This window comes from Chaetura pelagica, unplaced genomic scaffold (assembly GCF_000747805.2).
Source record: "Chaetura pelagica isolate M959 unplaced genomic scaffold, ChaPel_1.0 scaffold520, whole genome shotgun sequence".
Lineage (NCBI taxonomy): Eukaryota > Metazoa > Chordata > Aves > Apodiformes > Apodidae > Chaetura > Chaetura pelagica.
This window is the reverse complement of record NW_009951812.1, coordinates 315,476-332,911: the sequence shown is the minus strand read 5'-3', so window position 1 is coordinate 332,911 and position 17,436 is coordinate 315,476. Positions and strand designations below refer to the sequence as shown.

The window sequence follows — 17,436 nt, the reverse complement described above, 5'->3', positions numbered from 1 at the left end:
AAACCGGATCTGCTTAAAGGGTATAAATCAGTCTAAACAATAATATATCCCTGCTTGCTCTTGAGCAAACCCCCAGCACTTCAGCACACATGGTTTGCATTTTCTGTACTCTCTTCTAGTCAGTCTGAAATGGCTGGAAACCAGTGTAAAATTTTCACGTTGGATTTTAAGCCTTGTCAAGAAGTAATTTCTTGCATATTCACTGGATTTAATTCCTTTCCTTCCATGTCTTGGCAGTTGCTGCACGTCTGCCTCTGAAAATGTCTTTGCTTTTCACTTCAAAAGAGGGTTTAGTTGGAAGGTAGAAAAGGCGGTTTTGCCTTTTTAAGGGAACGATGTGATCAAAACACAGGACTGGATATTAGAAATTCACTGACTGCTTTTGCTGAATCTGTGGCCTGGAGGAAGCAATTCATCCTTTTTGAACAAGAACCAATTACTGCAGTGCTACAGAACCCACCTTCCCTGTGAGAGCATTGGTGGCACACCCACTTCAGAAGGTGCCTCAGCCATCTCCATCCCATAATGACCTTCTTGCCCTGAATTACCCTGCAGAGCCCATTTTCCCTTCACTGGGGAGTTTTGCCTTCATGCAATGATGCATCAGTCCTGCTGGTGTTTTAACTTAACTGCCTTCTCAGTTCAGAGCTGTTATGGCTTTAATTATTTTTTGACTGCCCTAGTTTCTTGTGAAGTAGAGATATTGTAGGGGTTTCTCCCACGTGGGCCTCCTGGGGCTGTGCACTGACAAGGGATTTTGCCAGAATGGCTTTGTGGGGTCACCAACTCTGATTCACTGGATGGACCTTGGTTAAAAAGGATGTTTTCCACCTTGCAACTCAGTGAGTGTCTTTGGGAGAGAACAGCAGCAGCAGCAGCACCTGAAATTTTGCCAAGGTCTGTCCTTGTGCACCTCTGGTCCCCTGTTGTTCATGTAAATGTTTTCTGAGAGTAGAATTTGAGCAGAAGAGAGCTGGGCAGATCATGGAATGGTTTGGGTTGGAAGGGACCTTAAAGATCATCTAGATCCAACCCCCCTGCATGGGCAGGGACACCTCCCACCAGCCCAGGTTGCTCCAAGCCCCATCCAACCTGCCCTTCAACACTGCCAGGGATGGGGCAGCCACAGCTTCCCTGGGCAACCTGGGCCAGGCTCTCACCACCCTCACACTAAATGAGGCAGGTGACACTTCACAGCTCAGTGCTGTGAGAACCTCAGTGGGAACCAACCTCCCCTCATCCCTTTGCTGCTAGCCTGGCAGTGGTGAAAGCAGCAACCTTGCCCAGTCTGGCTCCAAATCCAGTCTGGCTTCAAATCCACACACACGAGCTCTGCTGAGCGCGGAGCTGCCTTCAAAGCATCTCTACCTTGACATTGGCTGCTTGCAGGTTCTCTCTGACACTGCACATTATTGTGTGAGTCACTTCTCACTCTCTTTTTTTTTTTTTTTTTTTTTCCTTCCTGTCTGCTTTTCCAGGAGCCTGGGTTGCACTGTTGTGGAAATGCTGACAGAGAAACCACCCTGGGCAGAGTATGAAGCCATGGCAGCCATTTTCAAAATCGCCACCCAACCCACCAACCCCCAGCTCCCCTCCCACATATCAGAACATTGCCGGGACTTTCTAAAGCAGATCTTTGTGGAAGCCAGGCACAGACCCTCTGCTGAAGAGCTGCTCAGACATCAGTTTGCACAGCTCCAGTACTGAATTACCTCCCTTGCTATAGCAGCTCCTGCTGGGCTTTTGGTGCCCCGTCTGGTCTAGTTGCAACGGCCCATTGTGGTGCTGCATCTTCAACATGCCAACTCAGCCGTCCTAGTCCTCTGGGGAAGTCCTGCCAAGGAATCTAGGGTCTGCTCTTGTGCCTGATACCTTTTGTTTGCTGGACTAATGTTTATTCTACCGACAGCTGTCCAAACAGAGCTGCATTTTTGCCCTAGTTACCTTGATGTGAAATTGCAGGCCCAAGACAGGGGAAAAGAAGAAGTGTCTCGCTGGTTGAACGCAGAAGAAATCTGAACCAGAGTGGGAACTGGAAGAGCTACACTCTTCAGGAACGTGCAACAGCCATCCAGACCAGCTCTCTACGTGTGGGTCACTGTTTCCCAGACTGCTGGGGCTTTAGAGGCATCTATAAGTACATGAAGCCAGCAAAAAGCCATGTGTCATTGAGCATGCGCTCGCTATATAATGATATATTTTTCTTCTTAAGTATTCAGCATCTGAAGGTGTTCAGAAAATATTGATTCAAAAGTATGTGAATAGTGTTATTTTATAATGAACCCCTGGGTTTTGGTGTGAGGGAGAGGTCTTTCTAGCTAAATGTCAGGATAATCAGTGAAGTTTCAGCAGAATGCAGTCACTCCAGGACCTGAGATTAGGGCTCTCCCACTGACATGAGAAAATCCAGAGCTTGATTTCCAAGGCTCAATCTGTCCTAGTGTTCAGACTGTGTTGGTTAGTTTATGTCCTCTTAGCCAACTAATCTGTGCTCCCTGGGACTGCTGGGTCCAAACAAAACCCTTCTGGAAGGGAGTTCTGCAGAACAACTTGCTGTTGCACCTATCTTTTTGGCTGGTAACTTCTTACCATCCTTTAAACCAAAGATAGTTCATTTGATGCCCAGGAATTTCCTTCAGAAAAAGCTTCTTTGAGGACCTGGCCTAGTGGAAAGTGGAGCTTTTCATGGGGAGAATTTTGCTGGTCACTAGTTTTACTTGTGCACAGTAGGACAGAATTAAGCTCACCCTTTCAGTGTGTGTGTTTTGTTTTACAGGTGTGCCAATGTTCATTTAGGGTTTCCATGAAGTATTAGGGTCCTATTTTCAATAAGCTTTTGTACCAGTGAAGTCAAACAGTGAACCAGAGAGAATATTTGTTATGTTAACATTTTTCTGAAATTAACTGGGGATGCCCTGAAAGGTACCAGCAAAACCACCCAAGTGATTTTGCATTTGAAAGGTACCACATCTCTGAGAATGGAGCTCCTGATGATTTAATGGCCTCAAATATTGTTGATTTGGGCACTAAGAGTCCTTATTTCCCTCATAAAAGACCAGCAGTTTTTAAGTGCTGAGGATTCATGGAGTTATCTGTGTGAAATGAAACTTAAGAAAAGCAAACTTAGTAGGTAAAATATTGTTTCACAGAGCAACACTAAAAGTGTTCTGCCCTTGTATTGAAACCAGGCTAAGGGTCCACCTGCCTCCACTCTTCCCTCCAAAGGAAACTTGAGAATTGCTTTCATAATGCAGTGAAATCAACATAAAACTCTTGATGAGCAGGACTGAGTGATTATAGCAGGAAAAGGCAAGTTTTAATGAAACCAAGTTCCTCGAACATGTGCTAAATAACGTGTTTAATTAAAAGAGGAAAAGAAGAAGTCTTAAAAACCCCAAACAACCCAAAGGCCTGAAAGGGTTTAACAATCAAGTGTTTTTTTCTGTGCCAAACTCAGAGCAAAGTGTGATCAGTGAAAGCAAGTCCAGACTCTCCTGCACCACTGCAGGGATGCACTGTTTGGGTTGCAGGCACTTAGAGGGATACCCTTCATGAAAGCTCTTGTCCCATAATTTATTTAATTCCAATCAGAGCACTTCTAATGATCTTTTCCAAGCCTGGAACTTGACTCCAAATGGTCAAGACATGTGGCCTCGCTTTTGACCTGCACTTCAGTGTCTCTGTTCTGGAGAGTGTTTGTTTGATGCTGCTTTGCTGCAGGGTGAAGGGCTGAGTGAGCTGCAGAGGAATCATGGACTGGTTTGGCTTGGAAGGGACCTTAAAGATCATCCAGTCCCAACCTCCTGCATGGGCAGGGACACCTCCCACCAAACCAGGTTGCTCCAAGCCCCATCCAACCTGCCCTTTAACACTTCCAGGGATGGGGCAGCCACAGCTTCCCTGGGCAACCTGGGCCAGGGTCTCACCACCCTCAAAGGAAAGAATTTCCTCCTCATGTCTCATCTAAACTTCCTCTCTACCAGTTTTCATCCATTCCCCTCATCCCATCCCTCCCTGCCCTTGTCCCAGACCCCTCCCCAGTTTTCCTGGAGCCCCTTCAGGCACTGGAAGGTGCTCTAAGGTCTCCCTGGAGCCTTCTCTTCTCCAGGCTGAACACCCCAACTCTCCCAGCCTGTCTCCAGAACTGCTCCAGCCCTCCCATCATCTCTGTACCCTCCTCTGGACTCTCTCCAGGAGCTCCATGTCCTCCTTATGTTGGCCACTCCAGAATTTGACACAGTTCTCCAAGTGGGGTCTCATTCCTGTAGCCTCAGAAGTAGGGTGGTCAGCAGCACTCCTGGGGACTCAGTAGCACTCTTCAAGCCTTGCAACCAGCACCTAAATATACCAAAGACTGGGATGTTTGATCCATCCCACTTGACCCTGCAGTCGTAGAGCAGCGATCAGGAGTGTAGGTCTGTGTAGGTTTCTCTCTCCCTTTGGCTTGTCCTCACCACATGGAGACCTTCTTTTCCTTGCTATCCCACATGGTGTATTTTGGGAGAGAACAGGGGCATGAGGAAATGGTGTCACTTTTAATGTTTCCAAGCAACTAAATCCTCAGGATCTGTTGTGGCTTTTACCTCATATGCATCATGGAAGGCTGTTCCAGAGCAGAGCAAAGAGCATCATGGACTGATGGGCTCAGTCCTCTCCCCACCAGATCTTCTGGTCCTTCCCACCACCTATGCTGAAATGTGCCTAACTCTGTGTATACACCTGTATTCCAGTCTGTATTAATGGAAGTAAATAGCAATTGTACAGTGACAGAGAACATGGGATGCCAGCTTGGACTTCTTGTATTCCAGAACCTGACCTAATGCCACCCGTTCGGCACAGGAACAAGCCAAAGCATTACTTGTATGTTTGGAGATGCACTTTTATGAATGTAGTTTATATCTCTCTTTTTTAGCTCTTTTTACATCATGTAAACGGTGATGCCTCATATTTTTTGTTTTGTTTTGTTTTATTTATATCTTTCAAAGATCATATTTGGTGATTTTTATATATATCGACTGTTACGGGGCGGGGGGGAGGATGGGAAATAAACTTGACGCCTTTATGAATTGAAAAAGGAAAACAAACAACAACAAAAAAAAAGCAGCTGGTTTTGCAAGAGAATTTGCTGATGGTTTATAACAAGTAGAGCTGAGCCAAAATGCATCCTTTGTTTCCTCACAGCCCCCCACTTGGTTATGGAAAAAGGAAGCTCTGGATTCTCAGTCCAGTGCTACGATGAAATCAGCTTGGGGCCAACCCCTCAGCCTGGCCTCTTAGCACAGCCCTGGCAGCCAGAAAGTTTCAAGTGGACATCAATGTAATGATACCTCTAAATTGAATGATATCTGGCCTCTTTATCCTGGCAGAACTGGGGAAAAAATACCCACCAAACCTGGGAGTTGAGGGGAGAGTGGAAGAGGAGTGTGTAACAATAAGTTATTGTGTCCCTTCCGAATGTCACCTTGTGTTTTCTGCTCTTCCTTTTAGAGAGGGTGGATATGAAGTAGTTGGGATCCTCCATGGATGGAGCTGCAGAAATGGGGAATATTCTGGTTGGAGAAAAATATCCTGTAGGAGTCTGTTTATCCTGAAACAGCAGGAAAATGAGGTTCCCTTCAGAGAGGAACTGGAGGGATTTGGCTCTCCCTGAGCTTGTTAGGAAACAAACTGTTGGCATTTTGGTCTTGGTGTGACGATTCTGTGCATTCCAGGTTATTTGCTGCTTCTCCAGCAAATCCAATCTTTGCCTATTCTAGTGATGCAGCAATTTGGAATTTGTTTCATAGTTTTGGCCTAGCATTCCAAAGGAAGGTGCTCCAAACAGCTCCCGTGACCATTAATTACCAAAACAAAATTGTCTTGGGAGGAAAAATTGGTACCTGCTCAGGTGACACATGTTATTTCCAAATGCCCAGAGAACCAGGATAACTTGTGAAGCCTCAATAAACGTGTGTCCCTGCTGTGCAGGCTGTTCTGGTAGGCAAAGGCCAGAGCTGTACAGAGGGGCTGAATGAGATCTCAGTGCTTAGGTTAGTATCTGCTGAATAGGCAAGTTTTATATATTTGAAATATGTACAGTCCTGTAGCTGTCCCTGTGGTGCCTGCCCTTGGAACTGGGATTATTCAGTCTGTCTTTAATTTTCAGGAAAAAAAAAATAAAGGTGTCCTCTGTGACTTAATGGTGTTTGGGCTTCAGGTCTTTAAACCCCAGCCTAGTTGAGGAGCAAATCTCACTGAGCAGCTCTGAGTTTCCCAGTTAGAGAAGGCAGATGCACCTAAGGGACAGTTCACAAATGAAGAAAAGGACTTTCTGGACTGACATAAAGTGCAGGGCAGGGAGAAATTGCTTTAACCTGGATTGTGCAGAAGACCTTGAACCAGTAGTCTATATATACCGACCGGGGGCTTGCAGTGCAAAGCCAGGCCAATGTATCGTTTTATTTACAATAAAATTATCATTTATATGAAAGCCTTTTTGCTGGTGGTTTGCAATACACTGTCTCTTGCTTCCTGAGTAAGCGATGCCTCAAGATAAGTGAATTTAGTTTGTCTTTACACCAACTAGTTAACCTGACCGAGGACCTTAACTGAAGGAGGAAATTTTTTCCTTTCAGGAATTTGTTCTTGGGAACAGATGGAGAAGGTGTCCTATTTGTGAGGCTTGGATTAGGTAAGTGTGTGTCCTCCACGAGGCTGGCTCTGAGGAAGGTCACACTCATCCATTCTCACTCAAAGAGCAGGTAGAATGGCTCCATCCCTCTTGTTCCTGCTTAAAAATAGCAGCATCTTCATTTCACCTTGCAGGACTGTAGCTGGACTGGTTTATTTGCTCTTCACAGAGATCCCACTGATGGAGAGCAGGAGCTGAGCTTTGCATTGGGATTTTGCTGTGGTAGTGAGTTTTTGGCTCCAGGTCTTGGTCTGTAAATGTTCTTGCTTCATCTGTGCCTATCAGGGTAATTGTCATCAGGTGGGGAGAAGGTCACAAGACCAGGAGGGGATGATTTGTGTGATAATGTCCAGTTCCCTGCTGTGTTTTGCTTCAGCTGGGATCTCTCTAGGAAATACCCCAGAGTAGCTTGCTGAGGGAGTAACTCCAGCTCTAGCTTGCGGAGCTCAGGCTCCTTGGAAATGTATTTATTCTAAATATTCTCAAAGAGTTGAAGGTTCCTGAACTGTTTCTCCTTTGATTGGGTTGTCGAGACATTTTAGAAAGCAAAAACTGGGAGAAGGCCTCTGGTCTTGAGACAAATGGGAGGTACCATGAGTTGGCTTCCAGAAATGAAGCCTCCCAGCAGAAGTGGAGGAATCTGGGTAGCCTTGAGCAGTAGCTAATGAGTAACCACATTTCCAAATATTTTCAGGCTGTAATTTTTTCCCAGCATACTGGAAATAGTGCTCCTATAAAACTCCTCTCCACTACTTGCTAAAATGCTCAGTTTTTCCTAGTGGTGATCTGTTTACTCAGGTCCTAATCCTTGGTGTCACAGTCACTTCAGCAGTGGTTTGAATGCCACCATGGCCCCTTCAGATGCTGGTGTCCACCACAACCTTCCCTCTGATGGCCTTTTCCCAGGCTGTGGTGTAGCTGGTTGCTGGTTGTGTCAATTCAATACTGAGATATTTGTTAATGTGAACAAGGCAGAATAAATGGGTTACCAGGGTGATGCAATTGAAAGCCCTACACATGAAACAAGGACAGGTGTGTGTACAGCTTGTGTGCTGGTTTGGAATGAGCAAGAGCTGGACCACTGGAGTTGTCCCAGGACAAAAGTGTCATGTGGGAGAAGAAATAATCACCTCCTGCTGCTTCCTAACACCCTCCTGGTGTGTGTTGGAACCTGAAAATCCTGCCTTTGCTGCAGGAGGACCTGGGAAACTCTCAGTTACCTTTTACTTGAGAAGCTTTCCCAAAGCTGGTGTTTTCATGCTCCTGGGTATGTTCAGTGGGAACATCTATTTAATGAACATGAGACTCACATCTTGGGGCTGTGTGGTGCCAGCTTTCCTCCTGGGCTCCCCTCCCACTCACAAAAGTAACTCACTCTGCAATAACTGCTTTCCATAAATACAGAGTGTGGGCCTGACTCCAGCCTGTAGGTGGTGGTTGAGCAGGGAATGGGAGAAGGAAATGTCTGGAGTTGGGCTGGAGGTGGAAATGATCAGCCATGAAACATCAATGCACACACAAAAAAAAAAACAGCTAAAAACCTTTACTGCTTTTTTTATTTCTGGTAACCAGTGTTAAAGCATAAGTGTGGCTCAGGGGAAGGTGACTTAAGGTATCTTTCCTCTTTAAAACCAGTTCTGAAGCAAATGTCATTTCAAATTTCTGAAAAGGTTGGCTCCAGCTGTGGCTCTTTCTACTCGGACAGTAAAATCTAAACTAGGAACAATGTCTTCTGGATTTAATAGTGCTTGGGTCTGGGTGTGTTGCATTATATCCAGGAAAGGCTGGCATGGTTAGTTCTCATGTCACTTGTTCTCCTGGTGCTCATCTCTGCCTGGTGCTCTCCAAAACTGGACATCTGGATGGTATGGATGGAGATGGAGTCTCACTGATTTCTTCCCAGAACAGTTTTTATGTGAATCTGTTGGCTAGAATTCTTAGTGTCTGGAAGAGGTTGCTTCTTGAGCTAAAAGGCAGGTAACAGCAACCTCGTGCTTGTGTGGAAATGCAGAAGAAAGATGAGGTGTAATACAGGGGTTATTTGTTGCCCCTCAGTCTTATTGTGTCTTCAGGCCAAGCCCAGCTTTGTGCTGTGGAGGGGAGGCAGTGCAGGTGGCACTGTGCCATCTTCTGTGCTGCAGATTCAAGGCTGGTTTCAGCCTCACAGCACTGATCAATATCCCCTGGAGCAGCTGCTGTTAAAGCTGCTGGCCCCTCACTGTGTCCCCTGGGAGCCCAGGGGAGCTGGAGCATCCTCTGCTGAAGGTCCTGCTGCTTCTCTGGCTGCTGTGCTGGAGCAGCAGAAGGAAACCCCAACAAGGACCAGATCCTGATCTGAAGGGAACTTTAATGAGTTCAGCTCTGTGCAGCATCCCCCAGCAGGTTGCAGGCACTATCTGTCTCCATAGCTCTTGCTTCTCTTGCCAAATGCCCTCAAGTTTCTGGCCAGCTTCTGTCTCCCTGACCTTCCTCATCCAGACTGGCTGGGTGCTGTGGTGTGGTGCTGCTCAGCCTCAGCAGGGGCAGTGCAGAGCTGATGGCTGGCTTCTGGCCACACAGAAATGCCAAATAAAAAGCTCGTCATGTTTGCAGGCTTTATGGACATTGGAACAGGTTGCCCAGGGAAGCTGTGGCTGCCCCATCCCTGGCAGTGTTGAAGGGCAGGTTGGATGGGGCTTGGAGCAACCTGGGCTGGTGGGAGGTGTCCCTGCCCATGCAGGGGGTGGGATTAGATGATCTTTAAGGTCCCTTCCAACCCAAACCATTCCATGATTCTGTATATGCTGAGAATTTGTGGTCCTCCATGTCTTCATGGGTATTTACACTGTTAAATCTTACCCTCAGCTCTGGTGACTGAACATCCTGAATCCTGGTAACTCCATACCTGCAGAATGCTGGTTTAGGCTGTTGGTCCAGGGACCCTGCTGGCAGCTGGGATTAAAAAAGGCAGCCCTTGTGCTTGAAGATGGAGATCTGAAGTGAGAGTGTTGCAGTAAGAAGTCACTGTGTCTGCTGAGGAACAGGATTGGTGTGTGTGCAAAGTGTGTGGGGGATGCAGGAAGGGGGGCTTCAGTCCCCCTGGAGTGAGACTAGCTCTCATCATAAAATCAGCTGGATTTTAGCTAAACAATAGGAACAAAGAGACAATGTTTTGATCTTTTTCTTTTTAATCTGTTTTATAGAAACTTCACAGTTGGAGGCATTTTCAGCTGAGGTTTCTGTAGTGCTGCTCCTTCTGGTACACCTGCTGCTCTTTCTGAGAAAACACACTGTCATTTGGGCAGTGCACCACTCTTGAAATGTATCAGGCAGATAAGATAAGCTCAAAGCATTTAAAACATCTTCCCACGTGTGTTACCACCAGGGTTTCCCTGTGTGCAGAGTCTGGAATGTTAATCAGGAAAGCAGGAGCTGGCAGGTCAGTCCTTTGTGTGCAGCAGCCATTCTGGGCAGCTGGAAGGGCTGGATCCAACGTATCTCTCCTCCATGTAAATCTGATACTCATCAGATTCACTTCCCTCCCCTGAACTGTGGTGCCTGGGTCAGGCTGCTGCAGCCTGGTTTGGTAACAAATAGCCTGGTTTAGTAACAAATAGCCTGGTTGTGGGTTCCTGCTCTCAAAGTCAGAATATGATCACACAGCCAGCAGATCTTGCACCTCTTGTGCTTCCACTTGCTGCCTCCCTTTCTGCTGCAAACCTGTTTGCTGTTCCCATATCAGAAGAGGTTCTAGGAGTTGGTAAGAGAATGTGCTGCTGCCTTTAGAGAAAATCCCAATTTTCAGTTTTAGGGAGGAAGGAGATGAATGGAACGTAATTAGTTTTGTCTAATGTATGTTTGTTTGTTTGTTTTTACACTGAAAACCCAGCCTTTAAAAGCCGGGTGTTTTTTTCTCCCCTACCTCAAAAATCATCTAATAGAGTTCAAAATTGCTTTGTGTCTGTGCAAAGAAGAGCAGCAGCCTGACGAGGTGAGGGAATTGGGAAGTGAGGCCAACAAGAAGCAGGAAGTGAAACCCAGGAGTCTGCTTTCATTTTCTAGGCAGCCTTAGGAAGGAAGGAAGGGGCCACAAGCCCAGCAGCAGCCCCAGACCCTCAGAGCAGCACCTGCTGGGCTGCTGGTTGATGGCAGAAAGTGCTGCTGGGCTGCTCAGGAGGAGCCTTTTGTCCTGGTGTAAATGGCTGAACTCACCTGGGGCTTTGCCAGAGTCTCTGTGCAGTCCTTGCTGTAAATCCCCACCCTGAAGAGCTGACAGACCTGCCCTTGAAAAAGCCCTTAACTAAAAAGAACTAACAGGAGAGGAGGGACACCAGGCTCTTGGGATCTTCCAACATGTGTCTTCCCCAAGCTCAGGTGTGGCTGCAGCCAGCTGTGCCAGTCTGGGAGTGTGGAGATGCTGCTGGGATGTGGTGCCCACCCAGAGCCCAGGAGGACTCAGTGAGGGGAGGAGAACCACAGTGACCTGGGTCAAGAATACATCTCTACACATTCCCTGTGTTCCTCCCAGGACTCCTATGGACAACCCCTACCCATCCTTTTCCCTTTTCAATGCTTAGCTCCTGTTTTCATGCCTTTGTCTGGATTCTCCCAGACAGGATGTGCTCAGTGGGAGCTGCTGTTACCAGTCTGTGGTGGAGTGGGGGGCTCTTGCTGCTGCTATCAAAGCCTGTTGCTCTGCTGTGTGGCCTCTGAGAAGCCCAATTCCTGTAGCATTTGAAAGAGGTGGGGTTCCTGAGTGCCTGCTTTTCAAGCTAGTCTTACAAATCGTGTGTGGAGAAAGGAAGTAAACAGTAATTAAAAACAGACTCACCTGCTTTTCCTGGCTTCACCGCATTAGGCTGCAGCCTAGCAGGTCTTGTGGGGTTCATTAATCTGTGTGGAGTGTGCTGTCCAAACCTCCCAGCTCAGCAGATGGGCTTGATCCAATGCAGACCTCATCCTGCACCCATCAGCCCAGCCCTGGTGCCTGTGGAGCGTGAGCTGAGCCCGCACGGGCAGGACACGGGGCTTGTGGAGACAGAGGGGAAGCCAGCAAGTCACCCAGCGTGTGCAGGGGCAAAGGGGTGGATCTAATGCACAGAATGGTGGGATCCCTTTGAGGGTGTTGTGGGCTCCAGGTGGAAGCTGGGGTGTGGTTACAGCTGGGCTGTGTAATGTTGGTGGGGAATTTGGAATCCTGGATTCAGCCCCCGAAGGACCCGTCTGTGTCAGTCACGACATTGCACGTGTGTCCAGGAATACCTGCTTAATCCTGCATGGGCAGAGGCTCCTTCCATAGGAACAGGCAAGACCCAACCACTGCTCCCACCTCCCCAGCCCCCCTGGGAACACAGGACAAGACAGGGAAGGCTCAGAAACCTTGTATTACAAAAATAAAAGAGCGCGTGAAGCGGCCGTGCCGGGCGCCAGCGCAGAACGTACCAATCAAAGGCAAATATAAAAAGGACAAAAAAACTGTTAGAACAGTTGCAGGGCAACAACATCCTTAAGGCTGAACAATCCCAGCTGAACTGAGCTGATGTAAACCAAGGACTCTCCTTATTCAGAGCCCCAGCAAGGCAGGACTGGTGTGGCAGGAGCTGGGAGCGCCGCTGTGGCTTTCAGGCTGGGTCGGGCTGGGTTTGCCGTGGGGGGCATCTCAGCAGTAAGATGCTTCAGCTCTGGGGGCTGGTCACCTCTGCCCTCTTCCTTATGGACCCCTCTGAGCACCTCCAAAGAGGGCTGGGGCTGCCCCCCTTCCTACCCTCGGGCCCTTGGGTCCCCTTTGCTTTACATCAGCTCAGTCAGCCCCCGGCTCAGCGCCCCCCGGGCTCCAGGGAAGGGTGGGCTGGCCCCGCTCACGTCGACTTGGTCCCACTCTCCACCTCCTTGTGCACCCACAGCTCCTTGTGCTGCTTGCGCCCGAAGCCCTCGTCGTAGTTGCCTTTGCTCTTGAAGAGCTGCTGGAAGTGGGGCTTGCAGTAGAATTCCCCGTGGAGCGCCGCGTAGCTGCCCAGGCTGGGGGAGGAGGGCAGGGTTAGTCGGGCATGAGGGGGAGAAGAGTGGGAGGCTCCAGGGCACTGGGATGGAGGAGGAGGGGAACATGCAGGAGAAGACTCTTAAAAAGGGCCCACTGCTCAGCTCAGGATGTTGGGGGCTGCTCTGAGCAGCCTTAAAGGTCTGTAAAGAAGAGGGGGAGTCCTGCAGGGCCAGCTCAGCCTTGGCTCATCCAGGAGGAAGCTGTGGCTCAGCTCTGCATCACCTTGGAGTTCCCCCCCTGCTCTTGAGGAATAGAACCCCATTATCCATACCAGGTGGGCTGTAGCTGACACGTGGGACCACACAGGCAGATAAGCCCCTTTCTTTTTTTGCTATGGTGAGCTGGGGTCTTTAGCTACACCCCAAGAGGAGGAAGGGCTGTGATGGGTGGGTGGGTGCACTGTTTGGAAGGGCCTCCCCCACCCGGGCTAGGCAGAGCTGCAGAGGCACCCGTCCCCCTCCCTGTCAGGGACTGTCCCTGTCCCAGCTCACCTCAGCTTGGTGTGGCAGTGCTTGCAGCAGAAGCAGGAGTTGTGGAAGACAAACTTATCTGCCACCAGCCTCTCCATGGGATAGACGGTTTTCTGGCAGGCTGTGCACATCTCCTTCACCTGTGCCTTCAGGCTGAAGGACTGGGCAAGGGGAGAATCATGGAATGGTTTGGGTTGGGACCTTAGAGCATCTGGATCCAACCCCCTGCATGGGCAGGGACACCTCCCACCAGCCCAGGCTGCTCCAAGCCCCATCCAACCTGCCCTTCAACACTGCCAGGGATGGGGCAGCCACAGCTTCCCTGGGCAACCTGGGCCAGGCTCTCACCACCCTCACAGCAAAGAATTTTGTCCTCATGTCTCACCTAAATCTCCCCCATCTTCCAGTTCCAATCCATTCCCCCTTGTCCTCTCCCTCCCTGCCCTTGTCCCAAGTCCCTCCCCCAGCTTTCCTGGAGCCCCTTCAGGCACTAGAAGCTGCTCTAAGGTCTCCCTGGAGTCTTACCCTCTCCAGACTGAACAAACATTTGCTGGAGCACTGGTTGACATGGAGCAGCCCCATCTCCCCTCACCCTCCCTTCTCTGCTCCTCTGATGCTGGGCTGGTTTGGTGCTTGGGCCTCAGGCTTCCCATCCTTCCCCTCTCCCAGTGGATCAGTAGGATGTGACAAAACTGCAGGTACCTTGGAGCGCTGCACGGTGCTGCCTCCTGAGTTGTTCTTTGCCTCCTAAGAAGGGAAGAAAAGAAACCAAAATAAGACCTTGGACTGACAAGCCCAGCACTGAGTTGTTGTTCAGGAGGAGGAGCAGAGGATGGGCTGCAGGACCCTGGGGCACACCAGCAGCCTCTGCCTGGCTGTGTGGAATCTTTGGTGACCACCTCTGAACTTGCCCCGAGGCCATGACCTCTGTCAGGCCCTTGTATTCCAGTTAGTTCCTGTGCTGTGGTGCTCCCAGAGAGGAGAGGAAAATACAAAAAAAAAAAAGAGGAAAAAACAGTTATGTGTTGCAGAGAAGGAACTCTCCACCAGGAGGCTGTGGGACCTGCCCAGGACTGAGGGCAGAGCAGCCACCTCCCATCCACCACTGCTCACTGGGACCTCTGTCCTGGACATAGTCCTGGCTTTGTTTCTCCATGGCTGAGGTAGAGATGACCTCTTTTGTGGTGTAACACCCAAGCACAGATCCAGGAGATGTCCCCAGGGTGACATCCCTCCCTGGCTCCCAGCAACCACTGATGGAAGCTCTCACCCTCTGCAGACATTGATCCCTGTCCTTGGCTGCCCAGTGCAACCACCGTGCCCATCTGGGGCCACAGAGGGCTGGCACTAGCCTTGTTGTCCCCCAGCCAAGCCAAGGGAACCTGCTTCCACATCCCTGGGGGACAGTTCGGGCCAGTGATGGGCAGAGAGGGGGAAAGGGCTTTGCAGAGCTGCTGCAGCAGGAGCTCCTGGCCAAATTCTCACCGTGACCTGCTCTGGCACATCCTCACCTGCTGGGCTATGCATCTGCTAACTGCAGCTCTGCTTTGGTGCCAGATGCTGCTCCTGCCCCTGCTGCCAGGGTGGGTCTGAGAGTGGGAGATTGCCAGGCAGACCCCCAGGGTAGCCTGGGGTGCCCCTGGCTCTCATGGAACACGTTGTCCTGGTTCCCCCTCTGCAGATGTTTTGTTTCTGAGTTCCTCCCCCAGCCCTGTTACCAGCCTGTCCCACAGCACAAGAAGCCTCCTGAGAGACCCAAACCCTCAGAGTCCCTGCAGGCTCGTGTGTGTGTGTGTGTGTCTGGAAGGCAGGAGGGGGCATGATCAGAGCTGAAGACCTTCCCCAGGGTGTTCTGCAGCTGGGTGGGGGCAGATGTTACTCAGACCCTACAACTGCAACAGGGCAGAGAGATCCAAGCACTGAGGGGTCTGTACCCCTGCCCCCCAGATGTCAGAGCAGGGGCTCAGTGCATGCCCCCCCCCTCTGCAGCTGCAACAACTCAGCTCACAAATCACCTCCCAGTCCATCCCCTTGCTTGCCTGCACCCTCCCCAGGCTGCCTGTTTGCACCAGCACCCAAAGGTCAGCTTGCCTTGGCACTGGTGGAAATGCTCCCCTCTCCTTTCAGACAGGCAGGATCAAATAGGCAGACACCCATTTTTTAGCAAGGTGGAGCAGCCAGGGCCACTTTTCAACAGACTGGCTCACCCTCTGCACCCTCTGTCCCCAATGTTGGGGCAGTGTGACCCCAAACCACCACCCCTCTGCCTCCTTGGCCTTCCTCCTCGTCTGGCTCTGCTTGGCCAGCACTGCCCCTCCTCGCTGTCCCCAGCCCGATCCTCACCCCCATTCCTCCTGCTTTGTCCTTCTCCATCGTGTCTCCTTTGTATTTTTGGAAACAGTTTGTCTAAGAGAGGCACAGGAAACTCTCACTGAGCTGCTTCTTCAGACGTTTCCCAGCTGCTCATTGACTGAGGTCAGGGCTGTGATTTTCCCCTCCCTCCCACAGGGCTGGAAGAGTTAAGCCCAAGCCAACAGAGGGAGGTGGGCAGTGAGGAGACTCTGGGCCCTGCAAAACCAGTTCCATCCCTGGTAAAACACCCGCAGGTGTTCCTCCTGGGGGGAGGATCTGATGCATAGTTTCCAGGCTCAGCTGAGCAGAGCTGAAGAAAATGCTGCCTCTTTGGAGCTGGGCTACATCCGTTCCCAAGGCTCCAGGCAATCCAGTGCTGCTGTCACTTCTCAGAAGCCTCCTGGCTCCCATCAGGCACGGTATCTATTCCATATCTGATACATCCTCCCTCGGGGAAGGGCCATATCCTGTCCCAGCAGGAGATGTTCTTGAGCCTTTATGTTTTTCCATCTCCAATCACTGCAACCCCAAGCAGCTCGCATGCTCTCCATTGTGAGCACAGAAAGCCATGGAAACACAAACAAACAGACAGGAGAGCAGCTCTGTACAGACCAGGGCCTGGACACTGGCCTTGCAATGTGCTCAGCAAACAGCACCTTCTGCTGGAACATTCACTGGCCCCAGTGTGGCTGTTTGAGTAGCAGCGACTGTGCCTTTGATCACCCTACAATGTCAAGCCTGGAATACAGCTTCTGTGCACAACCCTCCATCCCTAAGGACCAAAACCCGGGTTGAAATTCCCAGACAAAGCAGAGGGGATGCTACGTACGTGGGTTGGAGGTGGGCTGGCAGGTCCTGTGGCCTGGAACATGGCTCCTTCACCTCCTCTGTCTGTTTAATCCTGAGCTTGAAGTCTGTGGGCCAATGTTGCCTGGGGAGGTGTCTAAGACAGGCCTCTTGCAACACCTAGAAAGGAAATGTCAACGTGGCTGGTTTCATCATCCCAAACCTAGCAGCTGCACAAGCTCTGCAGGAGCCTGACAGCAGCATGCTCAAAGCTCCCTCCATTGGCTCAGTGCAGCCTTTTGGGTCTAGGAAATTCCTGAGGGATCCAAGAGATTTAGGCACCCCAGAATGGACTGGCAGAAAGCAGATGCAGGTCTGGAATACTGTGCAGTTTTACAGAGCTGGCAGGTGATCTGGGGCACAGAGCTCAGTACCTTAGTCCTAAAGATATTGGGCTAAGCTGGGAGAGGGCTGCTGGAAATGCGAGCAGAAGGTGATGTGGTGGCTCCTGCTCCAAACCCACCCCTGCAGGGCAGTTCCCAAGCCACTGGCACCAAGGCTACAACTCCCCAGCCAAAGCCTCTGTCCTGCCACGGCAGAAAAACCAGCACCCAGGGTTTCACTAATGCAGCCACTGAAGGGCTGGTGTTGCTGGAGAAAGGACTGTGATTTTAGTGTAAATGTAGCCCAGAAAAGCCTCACTGACCAGATCACAGCTCAGCAGAGCAAGTGATGGGGATTTTGTACTTCTGTGGCCTCTGTGCTGAGCACTCAGGAGGATGAATTTGACAGGTCGCAGACAAGTTCTAACACAGCACAGGAGAAAAACCCACAACCTACCAGCACTGCAAATCACCCCTTTTGGTAAAGCTGAGCTGAAAAGGCACCAGCAGATCCTCTGGGGTTTTTCCCCATTGCACCTTAACGTTCAAAACAGCCAAAAAAGGTCAGGCTTGATGAGCCCTGTTTTGCATGTGCAAGACAGAGATATGGGGTTGAGCAAACGATGGGGAGGGAGCAGCAGAGCAGGGAACAGGAGGCTGAAGGTTTGGCTGCACAGCTCTGCACTGATGGGGGTGTGCTGGGGGGTCTCAAACCAGCACCTTCCCCCCATCTGGGGCTGCTTTCCTCTCCTGCTG

General features: G+C 50.2%; 2 protein-coding genes across 3 annotated transcripts in view; one reads left to right on the top strand and one right to left on the bottom strand.

Annotated features, from left to right (window-relative positions):
* The window catches only part of MAP3K3 (mitogen-activated protein kinase kinase kinase 3), a 34,394-nt gene extending 32,390 nt beyond the window's left edge, over positions 1-2,004 (top strand). For both annotated transcript variants that reach the window (XM_010008075.1, XM_010008081.1), the window contains one exon: positions 1,479-2,004. In XM_010008075.1, coding sequence (XP_010006377.1) covers positions 1,479-1,707 — 229 coding nt within the window. In that variant the 3' untranslated portion in view covers positions 1,708-2,004. The remainder of the gene's footprint in view (positions 1-1,478) is intronic.
* Positions 2,005-12,507: 10,503 nt separating this feature from the next.
* LIMD2 (LIM domain containing 2) lies at positions 12,508-16,382 on the bottom strand. Its single transcript, XM_010008160.1, has 4 exons — positions 16,341-16,382; positions 13,862-13,906; positions 13,181-13,320; positions 12,508-12,667 (listed from the first exon to the last, which is right to left on the bottom strand). Exons 1-4 carry the CDS (start codon positions 16,380-16,382, stop codon positions 12,508-12,510), a joined length of 387 nt encoding a protein of 128 aa, XP_010006462.1.
* Positions 16,383-17,436: the final 1,054 nt, after the last annotated feature.

What these genes read in the sequence shown, in the direction of transcription:
- LIMD2 (XM_010008160.1), bottom strand. Translation starts at nt 16,382, where the DNA reads ATGTTCCAGGCCACAGGACCTGCCAGCCCACCTCCAACCCAC. An exon ending in GCACCGTGCAGCGCTCCAAG is followed by an intron (nt 13,321 to 13,861) that starts GTACCTGCAGTT and finishes CCCCTTGCCCAG; the next exon opens with TCCTTCAGCCTGAAGGCACA. An exon ending in CACTGCCACACCAAGCTGAG is followed by an intron (nt 12,668 to 13,180) that starts GTGAGCTGGGAC and finishes CTCCTCCCCCAG; the next exon opens with CCTGGGCAGCTACGCGGCGC.